Source organism: Pocillopora damicornis, chromosome 13 (assembly GCF_964200805.1).
Source record: "Pocillopora damicornis chromosome 13, jaPocDami1.2, whole genome shotgun sequence".
Taxonomy (NCBI): Eukaryota; Metazoa; Cnidaria; class Anthozoa; order Scleractinia; family Pocilloporidae; genus Pocillopora; species Pocillopora damicornis.
This window is the reverse complement of record NC_142682.1, coordinates 14,463,530-14,490,355: the sequence shown is the minus strand read 5'-3', so window position 1 is coordinate 14,490,355 and position 26,826 is coordinate 14,463,530. Positions and strand designations below refer to the sequence as shown.

At 36.8% G+C, this 26,826-nt stretch overlaps 3 protein-coding genes and 1 long non-coding RNA gene across 5 annotated transcripts; 2 read left to right on the top strand and 2 right to left on the bottom strand.

The window, feature by feature from the left end:
* Positions 1–2,558: 2,558 nt before the first annotated feature.
* Positions 2,559–4,499, top strand: LOC113680427 (BTB/POZ domain-containing protein KCTD8). The gene has a single exon (XM_027197465.2). It carries the CDS (start codon positions 2,716–2,718, stop codon positions 3,427–3,429), a length of 714 nt encoding a protein of 237 aa, XP_027053266.1. The 5' UTR covers positions 2,559–2,715; the 3' UTR covers positions 3,430–4,499.
* A 3,007-nt stretch (positions 4,500–7,506) lies between these two features.
* Positions 7,507–9,333, bottom strand: LOC149035624 (uncharacterized). The gene is made up of 2 exons (XR_016182379.1): positions 9,193–9,333; positions 7,507–7,672 (listed from the first exon to the last, which is right to left on the bottom strand). It is a non-coding gene; the product is annotated as an uncharacterized LOC149035624 (long non-coding RNA).
* Positions 9,334–9,714: 381 nt separating this feature from the next.
* Positions 9,715–13,642, bottom strand: LOC113680403 (nocturnin). 2 transcript variants are annotated; one of them, XM_089191797.1, is made up of 3 exons: positions 13,452–13,642; positions 12,140–12,326; positions 9,715–11,426 (listed from the first exon to the last, which is right to left on the bottom strand). In XM_089191797.1, the coding sequence occupies exons 1-3, from the start codon at positions 13,605–13,607 to the stop codon at positions 10,615–10,617; spliced, it is 1,155 nt and encodes a 384-aa protein (XP_089047923.1). In that variant the 5' UTR covers positions 13,608–13,642; the 3' UTR covers positions 9,715–10,614. The 2 variants fall into 2 exon arrangements, with proteins under 2 accessions (XP_089047923.1, XP_089047924.1); XM_089191798.1 differs by having other exon boundaries at positions 13,384–13,626.
* Positions 13,643–13,742: 100 nt separating this feature from the next.
* Positions 13,743–26,275, top strand: LOC113680210 (lysosome membrane protein 2). The gene is made up of 14 exons (XM_027197230.2): positions 13,743–14,119; positions 15,135–15,295; positions 16,021–16,174; positions 16,860–17,114; positions 17,593–17,684; positions 18,885–18,934; positions 19,348–19,417; positions 20,293–20,471; positions 21,248–21,366; positions 23,611–23,684; positions 23,896–23,950; positions 24,143–24,328; positions 24,878–24,927; positions 25,302–26,275. Exons 1-14 carry the CDS (start codon positions 13,970–13,972, stop codon positions 25,318–25,320), a joined length of 1,614 nt encoding a protein of 537 aa, XP_027053031.2. The 5' UTR covers positions 13,743–13,969; the 3' UTR covers positions 25,321–26,275.
* The last annotated feature ends 551 nt before the right edge of the window (positions 26,276–26,826 follow it).

The window sequence follows — 26,826 nt, the reverse complement described above, 5'->3', positions numbered from 1 at the left end:
GTTAATAACACCTAAGTATCCTGTTATACATTAGCTGGAGACACGCAACCGTTTTCAGTCTTTTACGCAAGCGCGTGACGCTGGCCGGGCAACGTGTTAAAGAATGTTGTTAGTGTCAGTATAGTGATCAAATAAAGAGTTTGTGGAGTTAGGTGAGAGTGCGCCGGTCAAGTTTAGAAAAAGAATATATCACGGAGGGAATTACTTAGCGAAAGAAAATGATGCATGCGCATGTAAAAACCGACAAAGTTTGAATTAATGTGATAGGAAACACCAAAACCTAATTGTGGTTTTAGACATAAGTTGCGGAAGTTTCGGCAAACCAAATGAAGAGCAAGAGACATAAAACTAATTCTGAATTCGCAATTGTCAATCGGCAGAGGTTTGAAGCAGGTTGTAAGAAAAATAAAATCAAGAAAATCATGCTTGTCAACCGACAGTTCAGTTAAGTGTTTGAAATGCTATAGACTGAAAACCTTTTTCTCTTTTCTCCTCACATTGACATGCACATTCCTTGATGCTAATTAATTGGTTCTAAAAAGCATTGTGTATAAATCCTCTTTCTCCCGTTTAACAAGCACTTTTCGAGCGATAATTTGACTTGTTCAACCCTACACGAAATAGAGAATGAAGTGTTGCTTTTGTTGTTGTTTTCCTTAGCGAATGTTGTGGCAATAATCACTGGATGACTGCAATGGGGTCAAGAAGATGCAAAATACATTTGTGCGCTTAACTCAAAATTATTGGTGAAATAAGCGAGACCAAATGGCTATCCGCTATCTGTATTGATAAGGGCAAATATAGAAAGCATTATTTTTTTTTTTTTGGCCGAAAAGTTATGACATCTTTATCTAAATTTTACGAGTTCGCAAGTTCTGAATTAAGTCAATATACGGCAATTATGTTTATGAGAACTATTGGTTAGCATTGATATCACTGGCTCGTGTGACCAATACACAGTTTTCTGCGTACTTGATGGTCATATCAGCATATTTTAAAAGTGCTGTTAATGTATTTTTTAGTAGATAGCAAATTAACCTGTTTAAAATTTTTAAAGAATCCCCTCCGGCCATTGACATTGCCTTTTTTTTTTCAAATATAATTTTACGAAAATATCTTAAAACATATACATGCGAATAGATGTCGAAATGTGTCTGAAAATGGTACTATTTGTTTCAGAAATTACACCAAAAATCCTTCATCTTTTAGACGAGTTTCATCAAATGTTTAGGTTGTCCCTGTTTAAAATAAGTAAAATAAAAAAATGATACTATTAGGAAACGATGCGTTCAAATTTGATTTGGATTAGTCTAGCTCTAGATAGATTTTTCGTCTTTATATTATCATGATTTTTTTAAACATTTTTTAGAACGAGAAATATGGATGGATATTTGTTATTCCTAAAAGCGCTGTTCCGTTTCGTTCAGCAACACAATGGTTATATATTTAATAGGTAGTGTGCCGTATTTAGTTGCACGCAAACGGAAAATGAAAGAAATAAAAAATTCCAAATAAAAATAATAATACGTAAAAGAGAACTTGAAATGTGAACTAATGGATTCTTTTTTTTTTTTTTTTTTTGCAAAAAATATTCTGCTTCTCCAACAAGCGTTTCAAGTGACTGTTTTCGCCAAGCGTGGGCGTTTAGAGAGCCGCTTGTAAGACGTAAGACATTCGATTCCTCCCGTCTTCAGTTAATTTTGACGGGCCATTGTACACAGAGATCTGTTCACATCTTGAATGATAAATTAGCTAACTGTTGATTACTTCCAGTAAAAAATTACCGATATTTTAGGTAAAAAGCTAAAAATCTTTTATATTACAGCTGCAATTTGACGATCATCAAACTGTCGATTCTTAGTCGTTGCAAACGCCACGTGACTTCAGCCTACCCGTTGAAAGTCAAAAGTAATTTATGCGTATTCGGCTTTCTTTAAATTCTACTCTTTAGGCAGCTTATGGTGGATAAAAATATGACAATTATTTTTGTTTTTCTCAACCCAAAATGGTATTTAGCGATTTAAGTCGACGTCAGAGGAGTAACGCCTAAATTTTGTCTGTTTTCAATTCGTTGTTAGCAGACTAAAGGCGGCGACGAAAACCTGATAGCGCTTTACATAAATGAAACCCAAATCTCCTGAATTTTTGTTTTAAAAATGCAAATTTACTTTTATTGCAATCAAGTATACTAAACAAATAGATCACCAAATGCAGAAGTCTATTTTTCCTTTCAGCTGATTAAAAATGTACTCTCGTTTCAGTAACAATGAAAGGCTTTCGAATTTCGCCAAAATATTCCATTAATTTTCAAAAAAATATATATTCAGCAGTAGCATTATTGTTAATAAATTTGATATTTTGCGAGGAATTTTTCGTATTATTTTTTTCTCTCGGGTCAAATGACGGCTCGTCTAAACTGCGCCTTGAAATGAGTCAAAAGCGAAAATGTTGGAAGTAAATTACAGTGAGTAGAAAAAGAAAGAGTGGGGTAGGTTTGGATGTGAATCTTTCACTTTAGTGAATTCAAAGGAGTTTTCATTTTTCAAATCAGAGGCAGCTGCTTAACTGAGAGAATAACGCCACAACATCGGAAGGAGGGATTGCGCTTGCGTAATGCAACCAGCCATTATTTACTTTTCGCTAAGAGTGGTATTTTACCAGTGAACGAATTTTCATTATCAATTGCTTCTTCTCTTGCCTTGAAAGAAAAAAAAAATGCAATCACCCAAGGAATCACCAACGGATCAGAATTTACCAGCTGTAGTTGAACTCAATGTAGGTGGTCAGCTTTATACAACGTCTCTTCCGACGTTGTTGAAAGATCCTGACTCGCTGTTAAGCGCAATGTTTAGCGGTAAGCATAAAATCCCTCGAGATTCACGCGGTCGGTTCTTCATCGACCGCGACGGAATGCTTTTTCGCTACATTCTGGATTATCTCCGCAACTCCAAGCTCGCCTTACCAGAAAACTTTAACGAGAGGGACCGCCTGCTTGTGGAAGCGGAATATTTTCGACTGAAGGGCATAATAAAGGCTTTGCAACGAGAGAAAACGGGCAGTGATAGTAAGAATATTCGACCATCTGGTTTTCTATCTATTGGTGTACGCGGGACATACGCCTTTGGACGAGACGGTCTAGCTGATGTTAAATTTCGAAAGCTCCAGCGTATCCTGGTTTGTGGTAATGTTGCCTTAGCACGGGAGGTATTTGGCGAATCGCTGAACGAAACGCGAGACCCTGATCGAGACGAGGCACGTTATACCAACCGCTTCTACCTAAAGCACAACTATCTGGAAAAAGCTTTCGATCAACTGCACGATAGAGGGTTCAAGCTTATCACAAGTTCGGCCGGCGGAGCTGGTTATGATCCTGAAAGCGAAGAGACAAAATGGAACCACTTCAACGATTATGTGTTCTTCAGACTGTAATTATTCATTGCTAGTATTTGTACTTTTCACGATCCCGGTCGATCATCAAACGATACCTTCCAGTGATCGGAGTTTTAAACCATCGAATGATACTGAAGTAAAGAATAATCTGTAAATTTTTTTTTTTTAAACCAGGATATTTCATACAGACAATATATCCCGAATGTTTACCGAAGTAGAAGTCATACTTTCTATTTTTATGAAAAGTGATAAAGGCGTTATTTTTTTTTTGTTCAGAGGTTCGTTGAAGAGGTTGCACCGCGCCTATGTGAGGTGTCTTCGCCCTTACATGCAAAAAGAAGAATGGGTTACCTGTTGTTTCTTGTTCATTTTGTATTGCCGCAATTTTCAAGTGTTATAATACCGGAATGCATTAAGAATACCTTACTAGAAAGAGAAATTGAATTTTTTTTCTTTGTATTTGTTTAAGAAAAAAATTTCTTCATTTGTATTTCGGTTGAGATCATCAGTTATTTATTTCAGGTTGAGAGTTTTCTTGAGTTTAATTCATAATAGAATAAAGCGAATTATTTAAAACGGGAACATTTAGGTCGATCAAGCAAAATCCCAGTCACGTTGCGTAAATTAGACATCTACGTTTACCTTTTTCTCAAAGGCGAGCGAAGTCAAACGGGGAAAGTAAACAGATTCACAATAGGCATGAAGATTTTGTCCAAATGTTACAAAGAGTAGTATTGTTTTGGTTCGTGATCGATTTAGCAAAGTTTACGCTCGGAATATTCTTAACATCTATTTTGCCGCTTTTTAACACAAAACACGCAAACGCCTTAAGATGTAACTTGTCATATTTTGCGACTGGTAAATTCAAAACTGGAAATAGTTTTTCTCCTGTAACCCATTTTAACATGCATCGAAATTGAATTTAAAAAAACCTTAATTAGAATTTGAACTTCTAGATGTGTCAATGGAAAAGCCATTTTCAAACCACACGTAAAGAACCACGATTAAGCACGGAGAATGACTTCTTCAGTTGGATCCATGATATATGTTGATGTATATTCGAAAAGTATTTGTAAATTGTGAAATGAGAAATTAAAAACAGAGTCACAGATCGCCTTGACAATAACTTACTGTACCGGCTAACTTCCAACCGTCGAGTTGTGTGATAAAAATTGAACTCAGTCGTAACTCTGTTACTAACTTGTTTAAAATACAACATAAAGTCAATGCGTCATTTAATTTACCAGTAGAAAAGACGAACAGAGTTGCGATCAAGATATATTGTTGTCAATTCCATTTGAAAGAAGGAAAAAAAATACGTGCGACCAAATTTTCTCCATGTCTAGGTGACTATCGAAACCATAGCTCGATTAGCCCGAGGATTTTTACTTTCGCACAGAGAAAATTCCGAAGATTTAACCAGGAAACTGCTTTTACAGCAACTTTGGCGAGTTATACATCAAATCCTATTTAGCATGTTTGCGTACGCGCTATGCCGAAGACTTTATGGCTTTGCTTGCAATATTGATTTTTGCATATTGCTGTGAAGATTTCTTGTCGAGGGTGTATACGAATAAATAGATTCTACCCATCAAAGACCAGTAAAAGGCAGGTGGAAACGTTTTGGTTAATTGATGTCAATTATCATAATCATTGCTGATATCACTGAAAGGACCATTAAAGTACTCCGCTTGCCATTCAACAACGTGAAGCATTTCCATGGTAATGCTGAGGCTTCGCAACGCTGACCCAAGTAAATTCGTGAGAGTTCAAAGGTCGACAAAGTTTTTATTTCGTATCTTGAGGATCCAAGACAATCCGAGTTTATATTACTTCTCTAGACGTTCAAATATCTTCTGTACGTCTCAAAATGAAGCAATTTGAACAAACATCTGATTAGATAATGATGTTGGGGGACCGTAGTTTAAATTGTACATGCACAGGAGCAGTGGGCTCCTGACAGGTATCATCTGGCAAATAGCGAGCGTTCTTAATTCCCCCGAGGCTTCCCTGATTTTTCGATGGATGGAGATTGTTGCGTGGTCATACCTAATGATGATGATAGTAATAATAATAATAATAATAACAATAATAATAATAATAATATGTATAATAAAATTATAATAACAATAATTATTCATGAATAATTTTAATAGGTAAGTCTTGAAAATTAAATATGTACGATAAAAAGCCGTCTTATCAATAACTACTAATAACAATTTTCATTTCTAAAATTCTACAAACCAGTAATAAAAAATTCATTAAGTTAGAAACTAATAATAATAATAATAATAATTACAATTACAATTATAGTAATCATAATCGTAGTAAAAATAATAACTATAATGAACTTTATTCATGGGGTGCAAATAACAATGTGTTTTCATACTTAAGTTTTTGCCGTCGAGGACGTCTTGAAAGCGCACACAACTGTCCGGCTAGTTTCCAATCCTCCCGCTCGGCATCGATCCCGTCCCGCTATAAATCTCAAGCAGGAGACTGTGGGACGCTAAAAAATTCCAATAACTCGGCAAGAGAAGAGGGAGGAAAGTTCAGATAGAGCCTGCAACCTTCTTTACAAAATGAGTTAACCTGCGGACGAAATTCAATTGTAGAAATGAACCCCGTAAATGCGCATTCAGTTAAAATCCATTTTCTTCAATGTTTTATTCATTAGAATAGTACAATATAAGTACAAATTGGAGTTCCTTTGTCCACAAATGATCAAATTATGCTACAGACCGCAATTTATTTAATCTCAAATTAAATTGTGCCGCAAGGAATGGCGCAAAGGATGCAGTTGCTGGTGCATTGTGGACGGGCGTGCTTTTCAGCAGGGGGAGAGGTGGTAGGTGTGGCCTGTACCTTGATATTCGAAGCTGTTCGTGATCTCTGTTCGTGCATGAAAAATTGCCTAGCTCTGCTTCTAAACATGAAGTGTATCGTTAAGAACTGTTGGACAATAATACCAAAGATGGTTGTTATTGAAATATCACACATGCATGAGGTCAGCATTAGATTCCATCCACCAAAACCACCTCGGTCGAGAGGGACTGAGATGGAATATTTAATGACTTGCAAAACATAACCGAAGATTCTCGGAAATCCGCAAGTGATGTAGCCGAACATCCGAAGCTGTAAATCCCATGATTCTTGAGGAACAAACAGAAACAGCATAGCGAGAATTTTAAGTCGCGAACCATTGATGGTAGACATGCAGATAATTTAGGATACTTAAATTCTGTTGATGAGGCGCTTAAACTTATTGCAGAATTTGAAACAGGATTGACGACGAAGTTTTCTTTCTTTAAAGCTGTCAAAGGTTTCGGGAACTTATATTTATATATATTTGATATAGCTCTTTAGCATTACAAAGCTTTGCTATCGCTATTGTGCATTCTCACTAGTTTGTCTAGTTCAAGTCCTCTGGCATGGCTTGGATGATACCACAATCGTGGAATCATTCGGGTTAATTTAATGCTTACACCTCCTTCCTCGGACAGAAGTCACAAAATACTGGGGGAAGATGCATGAGATATTTAAGGAGCAAAAATTCGTTTTTTACTGGTGTGCCTTTCCTAATTTTGGGAAGGAAAGTGTTCAATTGCCAGCACGGCATAGATTGAACAGCTGGAGAGAAAAGGAAACGAAAAGATACAGAAGAAGTACTGTATATAATAATTTCTTTTTATCCTCAACCTTTGTGTTTCTGTCAACTATGGCTTGCTAATTTGAAAGGTCAAATACATGAATGGGTCATATGACGTTGATCTCAGAATACTTTTATGACAAACGTGATAACAGTTCAATCTTGGCTAAATTGAAGATGGTTTAGAAGTTAACAATTGTAAGAACTTTTCACTAACATATGCTGCTGACAAAGGAGAAAATATATGCAATTCTGCATTTTTTGCATTCTATCAAGCAATCATATGTTTGCTCCTTATCACGCTATGACACTTCCGTTTTGTCACATTCCAAAAAATAACTTGAGAAATACACTGTCACTCATCTTACACTGTTATATTTACCTATTACAGAAGGCTGGAAACAAAGATTTTGTTTTCAAGAAAATAAGATTTCTTGTCCAAGACACAAGGAAGTTTGACTGCGAAGCACAGATAAAAATGCAAGAAATTTTATTTTTTTCAGGGAACAAGATAGTTCTACTCATGTATAAACAGAACAAATGCGATTTAATAAATCAGATATGCAGCATGACTCCTTTTCTTCCATCCCCACTCAAAACAAGCAAACACACCTATAGAGGTTCCAGTCTGGTCTACAAATGAAAAGGAGGAAGGTGATCACTGCAAAATTAAGCATTAGGGTTCTTATTTATAACATTGATTATTGTATACTGATATCTAGAAATTAAGGTTGCAAGTAGCAGCCAGCTGAGTTATAGTTTGAGTTTTATCAAGTCCATTACTTTGTTAAATTTAGAGTAACCTTGACTTGAGAGAGGAAAATTGAGGAGCTGTAATATACTAATCATCAATTAGGGACCACAAAGAAAAATTTATTTATAGAGACTTTTGAAGGAGAGGGGTAAGACTTGTGACAAGCTGGCAGACATATAGATAAACTTTACTGCTAAATGGGTTACAATACAAAGTGCTCAGTATTTGGATCAGCTATGGCTCAACTTAAATTTTGCTTTAGCTTCAAGTTTAATCCTCTGTGGTTTCCTTTCTCTGTGTTTATTTTTCAAGTTATGTACACAGAAGAACACAAAAATGACAAGGAATGCTTTTGAATATCAAGAGGCTGGAATAAGCAAGAAACCAAAACTGAATTTTAAACAGTACAAAGTTAATTTGATCTTCCAATGTTAATTAATTTTAACCATAGAATTTGCTATTTAAATTTATCCCCTCCATTTTTCTGGGTATTGTGAGCAAAAACAAACAATTATCACAAAATGCATGGTATACAATGGTTTGATTCACCAATGTGGCAAAGGCCTTTCACTGTCTATCCATAAAAAGGGAAATAGTTTGTAAACTGTAAGACATTCTGCATGTTGAGTGTATACTTATTCATCCATGCGAAATTAAAGGTTACTTGAAATAAATGTGAAAGATTTATAGGATTTTCAGACCCCTGATAACAATTACTAATGTGCTGATTTGTTGTACTTAAAAGTTATGATTTTGGCGGAAATAGTGGAAGAAATTTCTGGACCTGGAATTTTGTTGCAAATGTTTGTTTAAATCAGTTCAAGTCAGTTAAAAACTCTCCTGTTTCAAGATTACGTGATTACCACACCAGAACCTTTTGTATTCTATATTATGCACCATGTTATGATTATGGTTTCAATAATAAAAGGTGCTGACTCAAGAACTTTCCAAAATATCTCTACATACAAAGAAATAGATTGTGGTTATGTACTCCAAATAGCAGGTCACATCAGTCTTCTGTAAGGAAGTAGCAGAAATTTCTGTGGTGGTTTTGGTGGATGGAGAGAAACATCCACCAAAACCACTTTATTCTGTGTTAAGAGTTATGATAATCATTATGAACGTTTGGTCGGTCAGCAATTGTGCACCATAAAAAATAATTAGCCAGAGCACTAACTGCTAATTAGTGGTATAAATCTTTTGTCTCCCTGAACATCTAACAATGGCTATAGATAAAATATATTGTTGATGGTTTTGGTCAAAGTTTTGGTGGATGTTCCCTAATGACATCCACCAAAACTACGTAACATCTAAGCACCTTTTAAATACGTGAAATATCTGCATAAAACTGTGTAAAATGTTTTATAATACTACAATCGAACAATAAATTAATACTTACCATTTCTTTAGTAAAAAGTTTTGACGCAATTTCCCAAACAAATAATACACTTGGGTCATCGGGATAAGTCGGCATGTTGTCGTAGCTTCGTAATTTTTTCCATCATTCCATCTCAGTCCCTCTCGACCAAGGTGGTTTTGGTGGATGGAATCTAATGCTGACCCATGCATGAAGGAATGCCAAAATTCTTCATATAGCTCCTTCACGTGATGAAAAACCGTTGACAAAAGGGTATCTTGAAAGTAAACATCATCCTCATCTCGTCTTTTGCTTTCATTATCAAATATCGAATGAGTAAAAACGATCAGAAACTTTCTCCTGTCACTTCTATCAATAAATCCAATAATTATTATTGTATTGCACAGCTATTACAAGCTTTCAAAATCTAGCAACAACACAAATTCAAGTCCTCAAAAAAATGAATTTGTACTTTCTATCATATATATGCAAAGTATTCCTTCCCACTATTTTGTTCACATTTCAGTTAAATAGAAACCTGGAGTAGAAATACACACACCTTGATTTCACTGGTCCTAATTTTTTCTTTTATTTTTTCACTGTACAATCATTTTGACTCAGAGAGGTGTAGCTATAGGATTATGATATTGGGGTATGTATAACACCCTCTTTGTCTGGAAGATGTGATAATTAAACCTAAAACAAAAGGCTCATAGCTCTCTAGAGAAATTAAGTTACACTTGGTTCTCTTTATTCTCCTTTAAAATCATATGTTTGTAATGTTTCTTGGGGGTATATCTAAATATGAGGCAAAATGAAAATAGTAAATTCTTCCTTGTGGTTTAAATTCTTCTCAAACCAGCTTCATAATTCTGAGTTTCTTATGTCTTGGATCTGTCATCAGAATCCGAGATAAAAAACTTAGATAATGCAGCTAAAATAGTTCAACCTTCATTGTTGTCTTGAACATTAGTTTCACTGAATGTCTGTTGTGTAATGATATTTCTTTGGCAACTCTCTCCATCCTACTAGGGATGAAACTGATTCAATCTGTGCAAAGGTGTTTGTTTAAGTGAGTTCCTTAACCAAGAATGGAATAATATTAATAATTATTATTATTATTATTATTAATATAATAATTATATAGATGAGTGGACATTCCACAAGGTGGCTCTTCCAGTCCACTCATTCCAGCTGGAATACTGAAATTTGGAATGTTGGTTTTTGAAGAGGAAGGGAAAGCAGACGACCCAGAGAAAAAACCCTTGGAGTGAGGACAAGAACCAAACTCAAACCAACTCAACCCACATTGGACACCAGGTCCTGGAATCAAACCTGGGCCACAGTGATGGGAGGTGACTGCTCTCACCACCGTGTCAATGCCAACATCATGCTAACAATGTCTCCATAAATCAAACAATGACAAAATTTAAAATATTATGTAATTGGAAATTATGGGAGATTTCATCCCCAGCAGAAATCAAACACCAAAGAAAAATGATCAGATGGATACTGTAAACTAGGGCAGCGTTCCTCAGGAACACCATCACTTTCCGGAATTTCTAGGCACCCTGTAACATTAAGGTTCTCAGAATACCATACATAGTCAATAGAATGTTTCACTTCTTTTCCTGGGCGAATCTTCCAGGTTGTGAACTCTGGGTTCTTGCCTGTTGCAGTAACGTATGCATTTTTCATTCTCAAGTATTGATTATCCTCCATCAGTTTACGGACTGGCTCTGATGGCTCTGCATTAAAATCTCCAAGTACTATCACAGCCTTATCATCACCAATGCATTCAGAAATTGACTGCAAAAGACTTTTTCCTTGGCTCAGCCGCAAATCTTCATGACCCTCTTTGGCTTTCAAATGAGTGACAGCAGCACAAAGAGTTTTGCCTTGGATTTTATCAAATAAGTTCACTATCAAAGCAACTTGGTTAGTGATTTCTCCACTAGAATCCTTTAGTGAGATATCTCTGTGCTTCTGAAGAGAGAATCTGTCTCGATCATAAAACAAAGCACAGCCATCAGGTCCTGAGTTATTTGCAAACTTGAGGCATGGAGACTCTCTTTTAGCCACAAACAGTCCCTCATATCCAAGTTTTTGAAGTGAGGGCAAGAAAAAATCTTCAAAATGGTCAACTTCCTCTAGGGCTATGACATCTGGATCATACATCAATATCCCTTGAAGTAATCGGAGCTTTCGTTTTGACCAGAGAAGAGCTTCAGGTGGACTCTTGATAAAGTTATCAGTTGGACTTGAAGTGCTCAGCGCTAACAGGAATCAAGACATTAGATGCTTGTGATAGATTCATTAACCTTTTCACTCCCAAGTTCTAATAAGTAATTCCCCCTGCTTTCTGCTATACAATTCTTATGAGTAAGTTTCGAGAATTTAGTATTTAATCAATTAATGTAATCCACTAATTGGTATTTTTCTTTACTCTCATTACTTGTCTGCTTGGTATTTTATTGATTTTGTAAGGAGAAAGTCTATCTTGGTCACTCATGGGAGTAAAGGGGTTTATTCAATACATGATCAATATCTTACTTTCCATCCTAAATATAATCAAGTCTTCGCAATCTACTGGTATTTCGTTTTGCTGGCAGAAGTGAAATTACTAACCATAGCTAGTTTTGCCAATTTCTACTGAATCCGCCGAACATCAATATGTGAGGAAAGAAACCTGATATCTTCATATCTTCTTTCCTGTTGAGTGGTACAGAGGGGATCTTGAAATTGTGGATAATTTGTCAATGGATCATATTTATTTGGGAAAGGCAAGAAAGTAAGAATATAATGAGACACTTGCAGAGTTTTTCATTCAGATTTTTCAAGTTTTAATTTTTCTGGAGTTTCTTTTCCTTTGCAAACTGAGTGCTACCTGCAAATTTGGAAATGTAAAGCTTGCAGTCTTTCATGAGACAAGTGCATAGCAGGGCCTATATGACCATAAAGATGAGGGTTAGTAAAAATATCTGCTTACCATCAGCAAGGACATTCCACTGAAGCACACGGAATTCAGAAGTTTCCCCACTTTTGACTTTTCCTTCATTCTCACAGCTGATAAAGGTCCTCTCAAGCAATGGTGGGAACTTCTTGACCATTTTTGTTATTTCAGTCATGGCTTCCTTTCGTGCAAATAAAAATCCAAGTTTATCTGCGGCCATTTCCTTGTTGAAATGCAACAAATGAAAGGTTAATAAAACTTAATATGTACACTTCCTCACTGAATGACTTAAATTGCACTATTTATTAGCTAAGACACCATGCACACTTTCTTAGGTCAAAGATTTAAATTTTTAATAACATCCATAACCCAATGGCTTCTTAACCCTTTAACTCCCATGAGTGACCAAGACAGAATTTCACCTTACAATATCAGTACAATATTAATCAGACAAGTGATAAGAGTAAAGAAAAATATCAATCAGGGGATTATAAGTTGATCCACTAACAAATTCTCCAAACTAACATCACAAGAATTGTATAGCAGACAGTAAGGAGAATTAGTATTGAGATCTTGGGAGTTAAAGGATTAACAAAAGCAACAGACCACCTTTCTATTGGTTTACCTTCCTAGTACATATATTGAAATGTTGATGGAACAATCAAAGACTGATTAAATCACTCAACTTTGCTTGAGTACTCCTATAGCACCTAACAATGGTTTGTCTCAGGATGGGGGGAGGGGGGTGTGGGCTATCCACAGGAATTGACTGAGAGGACTCCCCCTCAGATAGGGATTTTAGCATTTGCACACTGCCTTAGGATCTGGAATTTGACCTGGCTACATTACTCTTATGCAAACCTAAAGTTTTTGCAATAAAGGTTTAATATTTTTTCTTCACGGATGTAATGAAAAGTACCCAAGAGCTTTCAAACACTTTTTAAAGTGCCAATTACAAAATTGAATCTTGAAAGGTCTTTTGTGAAAGGCAATCGAGGAACGGATTTCTGGGCCTGTCATCTTTGAGAAGGAGGTTAGGATACGAATTGGCGTAAATCAAAATTGAACGTCCAATCTTAGAATACTATTGCAAATGAGATGGCAGCCGAAAAAATAATCGTTGTCAAGCCGACCGAGTTGCAGTTTACGGCCCCAAACACTGTAAAAGACCAAATTTTCGGGGCTGTCCTGGTGTACCGGTACACGGGGGAATTCCTATTGTTTTCATATCCATACATGGAGTTGTGACGCATTCGTTAATGTTTCGTTTCTTTGTGTACCTGTTCACGAGGACACAACCAAATTTTCCGCATCCTCAATGAGCTCCTACTGAAGGACGGAGCTTTACCTGATTCATTTGTTTCTTGATAAAGTTCGAAAACGCTCGGTTTTCAAACACACTTCCAGCATTAAGGATCCAGCCATTTACAAGAAGAACAATACCAGTTACTAGAGATATCCCAATGATAAGAAAATGATTTCCACCACTCTTCGAAGTCTTCATCAACCTCGAGCCCAGGGTCACAGCGGCATGATTGGCAGGAGTACTTATACGAGACCGCTGACTACTCAACCGTAATACCCAATTGAAACCTCGAGCCCAGGGTTACTTTGGCTCCTTATCAGCGGTACAGTCGCCAGGTATTGGTAGATACGTCATGTATGGGGAATTATGCATGACGTACTTCGGCAAATAAATTCTTCATTGAATTTCTTGTGGAGTCAAATTCCCAGTTTATACTTCCGAGAAGCATTAGATTTCCACTAAACTAGCCATAAAAGGTCAAAGTCTTGGATCACGTTGCAACATTTTCAACTACGCAGTTCCTCTATAGCTGTTGGAGGATAGATTTAATTCCTGTCCTCATGGAGTCAAGACGTCGTTGCTGTGGCTGTTGTAGCCGAAGAGTTTTGATCATAAGCTTTGCTATAACAGGAGTCTTTTTCCTTGTGGCTGGCTTAGTTTTAGATGTCGGTGGAGTGTTCTCGAACATAATCAAGAACAAAGTGGATCAGGTAAGCTCAAGCTTCCTTTAAATTTTTTGCATAGACAACGCTTTAAGGTGTGGAAAGTTTGGTCTTGAAAAGCCTTTCATATGCGTCTTAGTAGGACTTAAATTCATAGACACTTTGTTCGAAGAAAAGTCATTGTCCTTCTTTTCACTCGTTTCCTTTAATGCCCAGCAAAAGCTGAGAAAGGAAAATTGCGCAAGTGCCCACGAAATTTTTTTTTGAAACGAAGTCGCACATGTACCTCCTCTGCCTTGTTTCGGTGAGATCTTGGATTGGTTTAATCCTAAGAATAAAATTTTGCCGTAGATTTGTCGTTTTAGTCATATGCTTTACATGTTGCACAAAACCGAACTTCGCACTTTGACTTCGACTGATTTGCTCTATCATCAAGTGGTTTCATGTTAATACTCGTAGCTGTTTTTTCATCGTAAATATAACATTAGTACAGGTAATTTCTTTGTACATCAAAGTTTCTCTATGCAAGTACTGCTTGGTATATTATGTACTTGTCTCGTGGCACGACATTTTAACTGGTGTTACCAAACTTAATATTTCCAATGTGAAATTGTGCCACAATTATAGGCCTCCACAGACTTAAAATTTGCCATTTATAATGATTAAAACGTTCCTAGTGACCTAAATGTTATTTTTACTTATTTCATATAGAAAGGAAGGTCTTTCATTTAGGACGTCTTGTCCTATTAAGATTCCTTGAGAGAACATTTGTGACAGACCTAAACTATAAAAATAAAGATGAGGATCACCTGACATGCGAGCATAATATTCTTTCAACTTATTGAAACACCTGTTAGTACTACATTTTTAATTTGTATATTCTCCTGCTCTTCAATTGCTTTCAATCATGGAATGCACTTTCTAGATGAGTGACATAATTTTTTGATGATATGCTGTAGCTATGAGTGCACCCTTAAGGCAGGTTGTAACAAACTGTGCATCCAATCCATGCTCATTGGACTACTGTACAATAATATAGATTGTGGATCAACTCTTATTTCAGAGTGTTGAACTAAAACCTGGTGGCTTAGTGTATGAAGAGTGGGTTAAAACTTCACTTCCTGTGTACATGAAGTATTACGTATTTGACTTGAAAAACCATGAGGAAGTAATGACAGGAAAAGCAGTTCCTGCTGTAGAGCAGAAAGGTCCATATTCTTACAGGTATGCTCACAATGTAACAGTATAACAGGGGTTTCAATAAAGCAAGCTACTGATGGAATTTTGCAATTTATCTGAAACAATCTTGCCACCTATTTTTCCCTTAAATTAACAACACTAGAGTAGAGATCAGACCTCCCATTATCTGCCTACTTTGAAGTTTTTGCCATCTACTTTAAAACCTACCAAAAACCCTTGTACACAGATATGTCCTTGAAAAGAAAACTGTACAATTGGTAATTAGGGAACTTTCCTTATCTTATAGAGCAATCTGTTTGAAAACTAAAAGCAATTATAACTTCTTAACCCTGTTTTCTTGTGCCTCTGTTCATATACTTGTACTTTTAGTTCACTTTTGTTCCTTATTTTACATCAACCTACTTTATGATTTTGTCTATTGATTATTTTGGCATTGATTGTATTATACTCTATCAAAAAGTACTCCCAGTATAAGTAGAACAAAGTAACCTGCTTTTCACATGCTGGTGCCCACAAATGTGTTGAAGACCTCACCTTTTACAGCAAGACATGCCTTTAGAATGATAAGGAATATACACTCTAATTACCTTCCATCCACCTCAGGAAAGAAATTTGCTCATTGCAATGAGTCAAATTTAAGGGATTAAATATTTTGTAGAATTACATGAATGAAGTGACTTTTTTTACTGTATGAAATGAGTGGTTTTGAATAATTAGATATTTTAAAAATGCATAAATTTATTTTGCAGAGAACTTAGATCAAATGAGGTGCTGAACTGGACAAGTGACAAGAGCATTGTAACTTTTATGCCAAACAGAACTTATGTTTTTGATCCGGAGACATCTTGTGAAGGCTGTGATGACAGGAATGATACATTTATGACTGTGAATATTCCACTTATGGTAAGCAGAGCTTTTAATTTTTCAGCCAGTGAAAATTTTACTCTACACTGGATTATTTAGTAATAACTATTCAAGGACTGCTTTGTGCAATAATGTAGCCTAGATAACCTCAAAAAGTCACTAAAAGACAATGCTTTACCAAAGAAAGTCTATTTTTGACTTTCCCCCACAGTAAGTGAAGATCAAGGCTTCTTTCCAAACATATTAAATGGTCATTTTAATGCCATTATAAATAAACCATAACAATTATAAAGTGTAGACCAGCTGCCTTAGAATGTAATGGATATAACCTCAAGCAAGTTTGTTTGCAATTTTAATACAATCCTTTTAATTTATTTTAAGTTGTGAATCAGTCACTCATTTTATTTTTTCTAAACCAGAACTTTTGAAATTACACAAGGGGAAGTGTTAAACCTTTCACTCCTAGGATCTCATTTAATAATTCTCCTTACAGCTTGTCATACAAATTTCATAATGTTAGTTTGGAGAATTTGGTATTGGATCAACTAATAATCCCCTAATTCATATTTTTCTTCATTCTTATCACTAGTCTGCATGACATGGTATTAATAATGTAAAGAGGAATTCTGCCTCAGTCACTTGTGAGAGTTAAAGAGTTGATGACTGAATTGTTTACATTTTGAGTCTGCTCTGGCAAACTTTTACTTTTTTTCTTGTGCAACAGACTCTGGCTTTGTGGGTAAGAAACAACAACTATGACAAGAAGCATGAATTCTGTTTCCTTGGAATGCTAATTGAAGCTGAATTATACAAAGTCAAGTTGTTTCAAAGGAAGACTGTGTATGATATCCTGTGGGGATATAAGGATCCATTCTTGGAGTTCTTAGTAAAGGCCACCCAAGGAATTCATATACCCATCATAGATAAAAATCTCACTTGCCCAGGGCAGGATGGATTAACAGACTTTGTCCAGTTACAGGTAAGTGATCAGAAATATTATTCACCTTTGTCATTATTACTTTTGAAGGCTGCCAGAAAAAGTCCACATCAAGGTTTAAGGCCCTGGAAAGTGGTATAGAACTGGTGCAATTGGCACAATGCAAATGGCTTCCCTCTGTGTCATTTGACACCAGAAAGACAGAGATAATTATCTGTGCAAACCCATCAGAAGTTGCAAAAAGCAACTCACTTTTGTATAAGTGGAGTATATTCAGCTGGGCTAATTTCTTTTGCGGAAATATGACAACTTTGTAAAACCTGCTGCATCATTCATAGAAAGAAAATATATAATTTAAAGCATATGGACCATTAAGAAGACGATACCCTTAAGTGCATTATGAAGCTGTTTAAACAAGTACATATACTATTCAGTATTGAATAACTGAAAGGAGGTGGGAGTGGAATAAATTTTTTTGCCCTGGGGCTAGCTAATTTTAATGAACTAAATATATTTTCAGTATAACAACACATATTATGGAATAAGTGCTGTGAACAGTGGACAAACTGACATCAACAAGCTTGAACAATTTACTATGTGGAGAGGAGAATCGTAAGTGTGAAGGTTATGTGCATGTCAAACAATGATACTATGCCACTTTTGTTGCTTACGTTTTGTGGAGTAGGGCCTGTAGCCTCCTTTCATACATCCTCAGATGCTTAGAGAGACTGTTTCCATAGAGACTGTTTCCATAGAGACTGTTTCCATAGAGACTGTTTCCATAGAGACTGTTTATTTTTCCATGACTATTTCCTTATTGGTAATGTGATAATTGTCATTCATTGAATCTCAGTGAGTTTAAATTAAATTTTTTCAGTTCTATTAATCTTATTTGTTGTCAACAATTTGTTTGCAAATTTTTTTTAGTCTAGAACTTTTGCATCATTTTTTTTTAGTTATACTCTCAAAGTTAGTTGGAACATCAAGTTTCTTTTTCTTGCACTGTGAATCTTTTATTTTTTAGAAACACAAAGATATCAAGCAGAATCGCTCTGACGAAGGGCTAACGCTCGAAACGTCAGCTTTTTTACTCTTTATGGTGGCTAATTTACGTTTTCAACCCAGTTGTTAACACTAAATTACCTTCTATACTCTCCCACCGACGCAGCACCACAGTTTCTTTAGAAACTTACCCCTTCATTCATTTATCAAGCAGAAAGATGCCTTTCTTTATAAAAATTTTTTTAAAAACTTGTCAAGCATTTCAGTGTTTCACTATGACACAATCCCACTCCCAAAGCATTTTGAATTTGACTGACATAAAAACTCTTAAAAAATTTTTCAAATAGCATTTTTGAAGTTGTAAAAGTAGCTAGAACAGCTTAATGTAACTCATCAAATGAATGTCATTTGTCTTGGCTCTTCTCAGAGTGCAGGGAATAGTTGTTATTAAACAATTATTATTAGTTAATGTGCTGTAAGTGTGCTTTAAGAAGAAATCAAAGCCTCCCAAATTAAGTCTATTGATCCCTTAATTCCCATGAGTGACCAAGACAGAAATTCTCCTTACAATAGCAATACAACATGAAGCAGACAAGTGATTAGAATAAAGAAAACTATCAATTAGGGAAATATTGGTTTATCCAATAGCAAATTCTCCTCACTAACAGCATAAGAATTGTATGGCAGACAGTAAGGAGATTAACTAGGGAGATCTTGGGAGTGAAAGGGTGAAGAATTCTTGTATAGTTGTCTAATATTCATGATTTGGTGCTTTTAAACTAAAAGATCAAATTTTGTTTACATTTGCAGCCATTTATCATGGTGGAGTGACAAGTATGCAAATATGATTAATGGAACAGGTACATTGACATTTCTCAGGTTTTTAAGGCTCCCCTGGCCAACTGTATCAAGTGACTGATTAATTGGTTAAACTGGCTAGACTAGTTGGTTGTGTTAATTAAATTGTTTTATTACATCCATTTTGAAATCACTGGTGATCGTTGTAATCTGATTGGCTCTAAGCAATGTGATTAATCCACGGATCACTTGATTTTTTTGCAACAAATTGCATCTTTTTCTCAGCTAATGAGAAAGTACCACTAAAAACAAAACAACTTATCAGATTTCAAGGCCTGTTTAAGTACATGTTACCAGCAAAATTATAGGAAATTTTGCACCTTTTGTCCTCAAAACTTTTTCTTTTTTTTCTTTCTTTGTTAACGTCTTTTTTGCTTTAACAAAGTGTATAGAATCTTCCTATTTTGTCTTGCAGATGGTACTCAATTTTCGCCAGGTGTTGATAAACATGCGACATTATATGCCTTTTCTCCAGAAGTTTGCAGGTGAAGTGTTCTTGACCCCTTAGGACTTGTTACTCTAATTCCTGTAGCACTGAAAATGCAACATATCACTGATTTAACGGAAGGAAAGGGCAGGGGATGGGGGGGTTGTGTGCGATGAAATGGTACAACATATCACTGATGTTACGGAAGGAAAGAGGAGAGGAGGGGAGGGTTGTGTGCGATGAAATGGTGCAACATATCACTGATGTTACGGAAGAAAAGGGGAGGGGAGGGGAGGGTAGGGTTGTGTGCGATGAAATGGCATGTGGTCGTGATGAGCAGTGATATGAACTGTCGCTCAGGACCAGGGATAGGTAACGGCCGTTCAGTCTAAGAAGCATCCAGCGCCAAGACTTGACGCAAATATTGAAGCTCTAGCCTTAGCATGTTGCAGCATGCAGATGTTCAGTTAGTGAAATGAAGCGCGATAGTAGCAGGGGAGTGAAGAAAAAAGGGGGTCTGGGTCGGGTTATGTGATGAAATTTTTCCCGTCCCAAACCTCCGCGGCTTTTTCACTCCACCAATACTATCGCGCCGTGCACTATTTCGCTCCGCTTTACTAACTGAACCCCTAGAACAGTCTACTCTAACAAGGAGCCAATAAAACGCAAAGTAAAAATAAACAAACTGCTTATTGGCTGCGATTGGTTCTAATTTTGAATCTGATTGGTTGGTAGGATGGCGCTAGTTTTAACTGGATCAATCAGGTGGCAAAGTTGAGAAATATCCAAGCAATCATGGCTTACTCTGGAAGCTCAATTAAAAATTGTTTTATGCATCTAGACTGTGGTTTTAGGGAAAAAAATATCAAAAGTCGCTCGCCAGAGCAAAATATATTTTCGTCTATGTGAAGTTTTGATTTCCTTTTTCCACAGATCTTTATTTTTTGTCTATGAATCCGATCAGACTGTAAAGGACATTAAGCTGTACCGCTTCACAGCACCAGAAAAACTTTACTTGAATGGTGATACTTACAAGCCCAATAAGGGATTCTGCATGCCCTCTGGCTGTTTACCCACTGGCTTGCTGAACATCAGCCGCTGTCAGCCATTGAGTAAGTCAAAAGAAAGTTTACAGCCCTAAGATTCGCTTATCAATACTCTTCCTCTTTGCTTATCAGTAATATTTTTTTGTTGACAGTAACAAATTGAAGCAGAGTTGATTAAATACACGTCAACCCTTTCACCCACCAGCAGTGACTAGAATCTAATTTCTCCTTACAATATCACCCTTGAATCAACCATTTAAGTCATGAGAATAAAGGAAATGAAGAAAATCTTGATTTTTAAACAAATTCTCCTTGTCAGCACCTTAGGAAATGTAGAGAGAATAGTAGGGAGAAAATGCATACTGATGTTAGGGTGTAAAGGTTAAATTACTCGCGCGGCTCGTGCTCTTTGATTGGCTCAAGTTTTGGCGAATATATGGCCCACGTTTGTATGTTCGAGCATAAGCCAAGGAAACTGGGTCTAGCGCACGAAGTTGAGACTTTTAGGGAGAAATGTTGTGAAAAGTCAAAATTATTCTTTTGAACTGCTGTTGTTACGATTCATCATCGCACAACTTGTAACTTGCTCTGGTAAAAACTTTAAAGAAGAGATTACAAAGTGCATCAACCAATCGGGACAAGAAATTGTCCTCGTTTCAGGGAAACAAGCGTCAGTAATTTCTCAGCCATTTATATCATTCGGCCAGTGATAGTACCTGCACTAGCTTAGCTACGCTTTTCATGGCCTCTATCGTCTTGTGAGAGGGAGTTGGTTTAAGTACAAGCCTGTTTATCTTTACTGTCATTTAGTGATAATTTTTTTAACGCTTTTGTTTCTCCAGATCCACCTGTCGTGTTATCGCCACCTCATTTCTACCAAAGTGACAAGTCCTTGTTAGAAGCGGTTCATGGGCTTAACCCAGAGAAGAGCAAACACGAAACTTACGTTGATATCGAACCGGTTAGTAGAGTAGTACAACAAGTTAATTAACTGTGTAGCAAAGAAACATACGTGATTTCAAATTTTGTGCATTTTACTGACAGAGCAGTTTCAGCTGAGTTTCGAAAAACAAAAGTAATGACAACAGCCAACCTGAGAGAAGGTGGACATTATCATTAGCCAATGAGAACTTCAATTAAAAGGAGCCAAATCGCTCGAAACGCGGGAAAACGCGGGAGACAAAATCGCGATTAGTTTAAGTTTTGCATTTGATTGGTTGAGGAGGTGGCGTGAGTTTTCTGGACCAATTACAGTGCGAAGGAAAACCAAAGCAAGTATGGTTACTCCCGAACCTCAATTGAAACTGCTCTATTTCTCGTAAGAGTAAGTTTTCACAGATAAAAGAAATTTCGCAAAATAGGACGCTGCAAAAATGTCAAGCGTAAACACCTGCATTTAAATTCAGTGTCAGTTTGTATTCTTCATTTCCTTACTCAACTCAGTCCACGCATCTCTTCGTAGAATACATCTTCCTTGTTGCTTCCCTGTGTATAACTGTAGAAGTCGGCAAATTTTCCCTTATTTATGTTCTGCCTCTTGTACAGAAAATCTTACGTGTTAGTTCCCAGAAGGAATTTCAGCCACCTTGAAGCGTAAAGATTTGTTTCCACAAAACAGAAAACCTTCCTAATCCACAACATTTTCATGCTGCATTGCATGCTGGTAGCTCATGATAACGAACTAGCCTGTTAATTCTTAAACTTTCACTACTGATAACCTTGTGTCTTCTCCCTATAATCCATACAGTATCCCACACAAACAGGTAACGAGGATACTCAAATTTATCAGATAGAAGTTGCTATCATCAGCTAACACCAAATTCTAGGAACTAATTTTAACCCTTAGGAGTGACTTGCATCTTGAGTGAGTGAGTGCACTTGCACTTAAGTTGTGAGTAACTTGCACCTTGAGTGACTTGCAATTTCTCCTTACAGCATTACTACCGAATCAAACATCAGGGTTATGAGAATAAAGGAAATGATCACACACCCAAGAAGCTCAATTTTCCTTGTAAATACCATAGGAAAAGTACAGAGAACAGTATAGAGAATATGCAAACTGATGTTAGGGTGAAAAGGGTTAAAGGAAATGTTTAGCAACGAGAGGGAAGAATAAACGATCAGATCTTGGTAGTTTACCATTTAGCTGCCAAGATCTGATTGTTGATTCTCCCCTCTATCTGCCGAACATTTCTTTATAAAATCAGTATCGAGAGTTTGGTGTCAGATTAAGATAACAATTTCGAACTGATATGTTTGAGTTCTCTTATGACCTGTTTGTTGGATGTGGAGAGAATATTATTGGGAGAAGTTACATGTTAATCACATGTGGGAGTTAAAGGGTTAAACGATAGGCTTTGTCTAGATAATACCAAGAGATGTAATTCAAGGGGCTTTGTCGTTTATCGTCTGTCTCGCATACATAAGCTCTTGGGATAAACGTTTTAATCATAACCATTACGATTTCCTCAAATATGATTGATGTATCAGCTGCTTTATATTTCACTAATCACTCTGTGCACTTGCAATCAGACAGTGTAATTGGACAGTTGGCTGTAATCGGACACCTATAATCGAACAGTTGAAGCAGCCAATCATACTAAGTCCACTCAGCTAAATCCACCAATCTCAAATTGATCACAATAACCGTAACAACAACCGCTTACCCTGTATAAAGAAACTAGGAAGTTTCCAAATTTTTTGCTTTAGACATTGTCCTTACAGGAGATGTTTGTCCTAAATGCATTTTTTTTTTCAGGAAATTGTAATGGTTATGATTAATTGGTAACAGGACTTCGTGTCGTCCAATTCTGTCCGTAGTCATACTCTTGATTGACCCATCGGACTCCCGCTTCGCGGTCGTCCGATTTTGTTAATCACTCGTATGATTACAGACCGAATTCCTATTACCATTACTAACAACGACTAGCTTTCGTAGCATATTACTGATCGTGACAATATGATGGTTGCACGTCACGTCTGAAGCTGGTGAAGGCTCAACCCACACATCAAACTCTCTTTAGCCCAGGAGTAGAGAATCGGAAGGCGGAATACAAAGGTGTCTGGTTCACCTCCTCATGGGGACTCAGATTCTTTTTCTTTGTCCTTATGGCAGTGACCGGACGAACAAACATCTTTCTTTAACTTTCAGTCATGTTGGTCAATCCTTAATTCTTCTGTCTGTCACTGAAACTTTTTTTTCCAGATTACTGGCATTGTTATGAGGGCAGCTAAAAGGATTCAAATCAACATTGCCGTGGAGCCTGTGAAAATGTTCGCGTAAGTGGATATAAATTTATTTTGGATATAAACTTACTGCGTTTTGCTGAATACCATGCGAGCTGAAGAGTCCTAGGCGCCTCTTGAAAACTTGGTTTACGTGACCATCAGTCAATCATGCCTAAACTCTCCCAACTTGTGTCAACATTTTTAAAATCAATGATTTAAAAAGGCACTTAAAGATATGCTGATATGCTTTTTTTTTTTGCAGTCCAACTAATGGGAAATTTTCGAAAGTTTTCCTTCCTGTGATGTACGCTAGTGAGGTAAGGCCAATTTTAGCTTCAATTACTCCTCTCCTTTGCATCCTTACGTTAGGAGTCATTTGAGAGTCTCTAAAGAATTTCAAGCTTAGAAAAACTTTGGGGAAAAAAAAACGAGTTGAGAATTTTAGCTACTGTAATTTGTTTAATATGTAAAGTGGCGGAGGTCTAACAATTTGCAGTTTAACTCCTCAGAGTTTTGTAATTACCGACGGGAAAGCAGCCGATTTTCGTCACAAGGTGTATTTACCAATCACAATAACAGAGGTGATACAATATTTTCTGATGGGGCTGGGAGCCCTGTTCATTCTAGTAGCCCTGTTGTTGCTGATCTTGACGGCCAATAAGAAGAAAAACGATCTAGAATTGCTTGTAAATGAGGTAAATCAGATTTAAAGGTTCTTAAATATTGGTAAAAAATGCATATGTTAATGAAAAAGGAATGTGTTCCCTATGGTATATGCATCAACGTGAGATTTGGTACCTGAAATGGGTAGAACCGCTGAATTCCCACTACCACAGGCTCCTGGAGTGAGCCCTTTTCAAAGCGCATGCGCAAGGCCGGTATCAACCTGAGTGGTTCGTTACCCATGACGTACTCGTAAAGATATTTGTTTTCCAATATTTGTTATTCGCTGATCTGTGGCGGAGAAGGTCGATTGTGTGTCTATTAGTTCCTCGCTCATGTCTGTAAAGCAAATTCTTTCTTAGTACACGGATTTATTTATCCAGATATCCTTTCCGGCGGAAGAAATCGTCGCTTTGCAAAGCTACTTGATAATTGTTATTGCTTTGATTTGTTTTGCCTTTTGTTACTCTGGTTGATTTAAAGATCGAAAATATAATGCTCAAAATACTTTCTATCGTAGTTGTAGCTAGTTACAAAACGCTATGAAGTTAAACATGTTTTGTTTTGTTTCCTCATCCTAGGGCGATGGTCATGTTAAGGACGATGAGAGACAGCCTCTTGTTACTGACGGGTAAGTCGTGCTCAATTTTAGTTTGGTAGGCTCTAAATAGCCAGTTATCTCTTTTGTACCTTTTCGCTGATGTTTAATGGATTTTTACGCGTGCACCGAAAGACAACTTCTTAATTTTTTCTGAAGCATTTCTGCGAATCAAATGTTAAATCTTCGAGTCTGATTAGCAAATCGCGTTCGCAATAGATGCAACATTTTTACTGTACAGTCCACGGAGATGGAAATTTTCCACGCCTTTCGCGGCAAAGCGGCCTTCAGACTAACGCTATACTCCAGACTCCTTGGGCATCGTTTTTTTCCCTCACGGACCTGTTGCCTGGTAAATGACAAATTTTATTTATAGTTTATGACAACTCGAGTTTTCTCTCCTACAGTAGCGCGATGTACACCTAGAAGAGATCTTGCACCAACTTTTCAAGAAAATGAAATGGAGAAATGCTGTGAAATGTTTAATACGCGGATTAGAGGACGCCGGAAAAAAAGGACTTTTTCTTACAGGAATACATACCTGCTTTGTAAAGGTTGCTGAAAGCTTCGTTTGTTTGCAAAAACTGAATTTATTTTGTGATGATGGAACTTTATGCACATTCAATTAGCGATGATATTCAAATTAGTATAGAAAGGGTAGAATTACTAACAGCGAGACAAATATGCATGCTAATTTATTAAGTTAAAGATACAACCGAGTTAACTTATGCGCCAGTGTTAACATGAAGGAACAGGACACAGCTCAATCCTCCATGTTGGGTCTGATCCAGCTTTTTCGCATGTAAACCGCCTTCAAACATTTCCGGCATTGCATTAAAGGTTTTCCTTCTCGGTGATTCAGCTCGAGTTAAACAAGTAACCCGAATTTGTGTAAAGAGGCCCCTAACAGTGGAGGAAGTGATAAGGGACTGCTATGGTCTCGGTACACCTCGCTTTGTGATTGATCCAGAAAATTCACTCTTCATTGTCTCAACCAAGCAACTGTTAGGATTTAGGCTCCCATGAGTGATCAAGGCAGAATTTCTTCTCACAATTTCAATAAGTATCAAGCAGACAAGTGATGAGAATAAAGAAAAATATAAATCAAGGGATAATTCGTTGATCCAAGACCAAATTCTGCGAACGAACATAATAAGAATTGTATGCAGACGGTAAGGAGAATTTCTAGTGAGATCTTGCGAGTGAAAAGGCCGAATGCGTGTAAGTCACGTTTTGACGCGCTTCAGATAGTTTGCTCTGTTTTTACCTGGATAACAATTTGTTCCTAGAAAAAGTCTTCTCTGCTCTGTTTTAATTACTCTGGTTTAGATTTTCTCTATAGAATAATCCTTTTTTTATACATTAAACGCCTTCTAATGTAGCTACGCTGTACTCTTTTTTTTATAAACTGTATTCAGATAAAGCTCTTCAAGAGAAAATTCGTGCTGCTATATCGATGTTGCCCATAGTTTTTCATTCTGTCGAAACCTATCAGTGTTTCTTTTTTGTTTGTTTTTTCGGGTGTTTTTTGTTTTTGTTTTTGTTTTTTTTTGTTTTTTTGTTTTTACTTAGAAGCGATATAGTTACCTGGGTGGAAACTGCGAAGTACTTCGTAAATTGAACTCACGTTCACTTCCTGTTGGATGAAATACTGTATAGATTTGTGTGAAACGAAAGATTTGGACCTGGGAGTTACTGTAAATGCTGTCGTGGGATCGAAAAATATCCTGAAAAGGGGTTTTTTTCTTGCCGTGACAGTTTGGTATCGTCGCAAGCTGCCGCTGTCTTGTCACGCAACGCCCTCTTACCCATACCAGGTCGTTGTGCGTGACGTGAGCAAACAGCGGTCTGCGCGCGGCGAGTCAGATTTGACACCTGTGCATGTCTGACGTTTTCGAGCTCCTGTGTTTATGTAATTTAAAGACTACGAGA

What these genes read in the sequence shown, in the direction of transcription:
- LOC113680427 (XM_027197465.2), top strand. Translation starts at nt 2,716, where the DNA reads ATGCAATCACCCAAGGAATCACCAACGGATCAGAATTTACCAGCTGTA.
- LOC113680403 (XM_089191797.1), bottom strand. Translation starts at nt 13,607, where the DNA reads ATGAAGACTTCGAAGAGTGGTGGAAATCATTTTCTTATCATTGGGATA. An exon ending in TCAAGAAACAAATGAATCAG is followed by an intron (nt 12,327 to 13,451) that starts GTAAAGCTCCGT and finishes CATTTCAACAAG; the next exon opens with GAAATGGCCGCAGATAAACT. An exon ending in GTGGAATGTCCTTGCTGATG is followed by an intron (nt 11,427 to 12,139) that starts GTAAGCAGATAT and finishes GATTCCTGTTAG; the next exon opens with CGCTGAGCACTTCAAGTCCA.
- LOC113680210 (XM_027197230.2), top strand. Translation starts at nt 13,970, where the DNA reads ATGGAGTCAAGACGTCGTTGCTGTGGCTGTTGTAGCCGAAGAGTTTTG. An exon ending in TCAAGAACAAAGTGGATCAG is followed by an intron (nt 14,120 to 15,134) that starts GTAAGCTCAAGC and finishes CTCTTATTTCAG; the next exon opens with AGTGTTGAACTAAAACCTGG. An exon ending in TTTTCTCCAGAAGTTTGCAG is followed by an intron (nt 19,418 to 20,292) that starts GTGAAGTGTTCT and finishes CTTTTTCCACAG; the next exon opens with ATCTTTATTTTTTGTCTATG.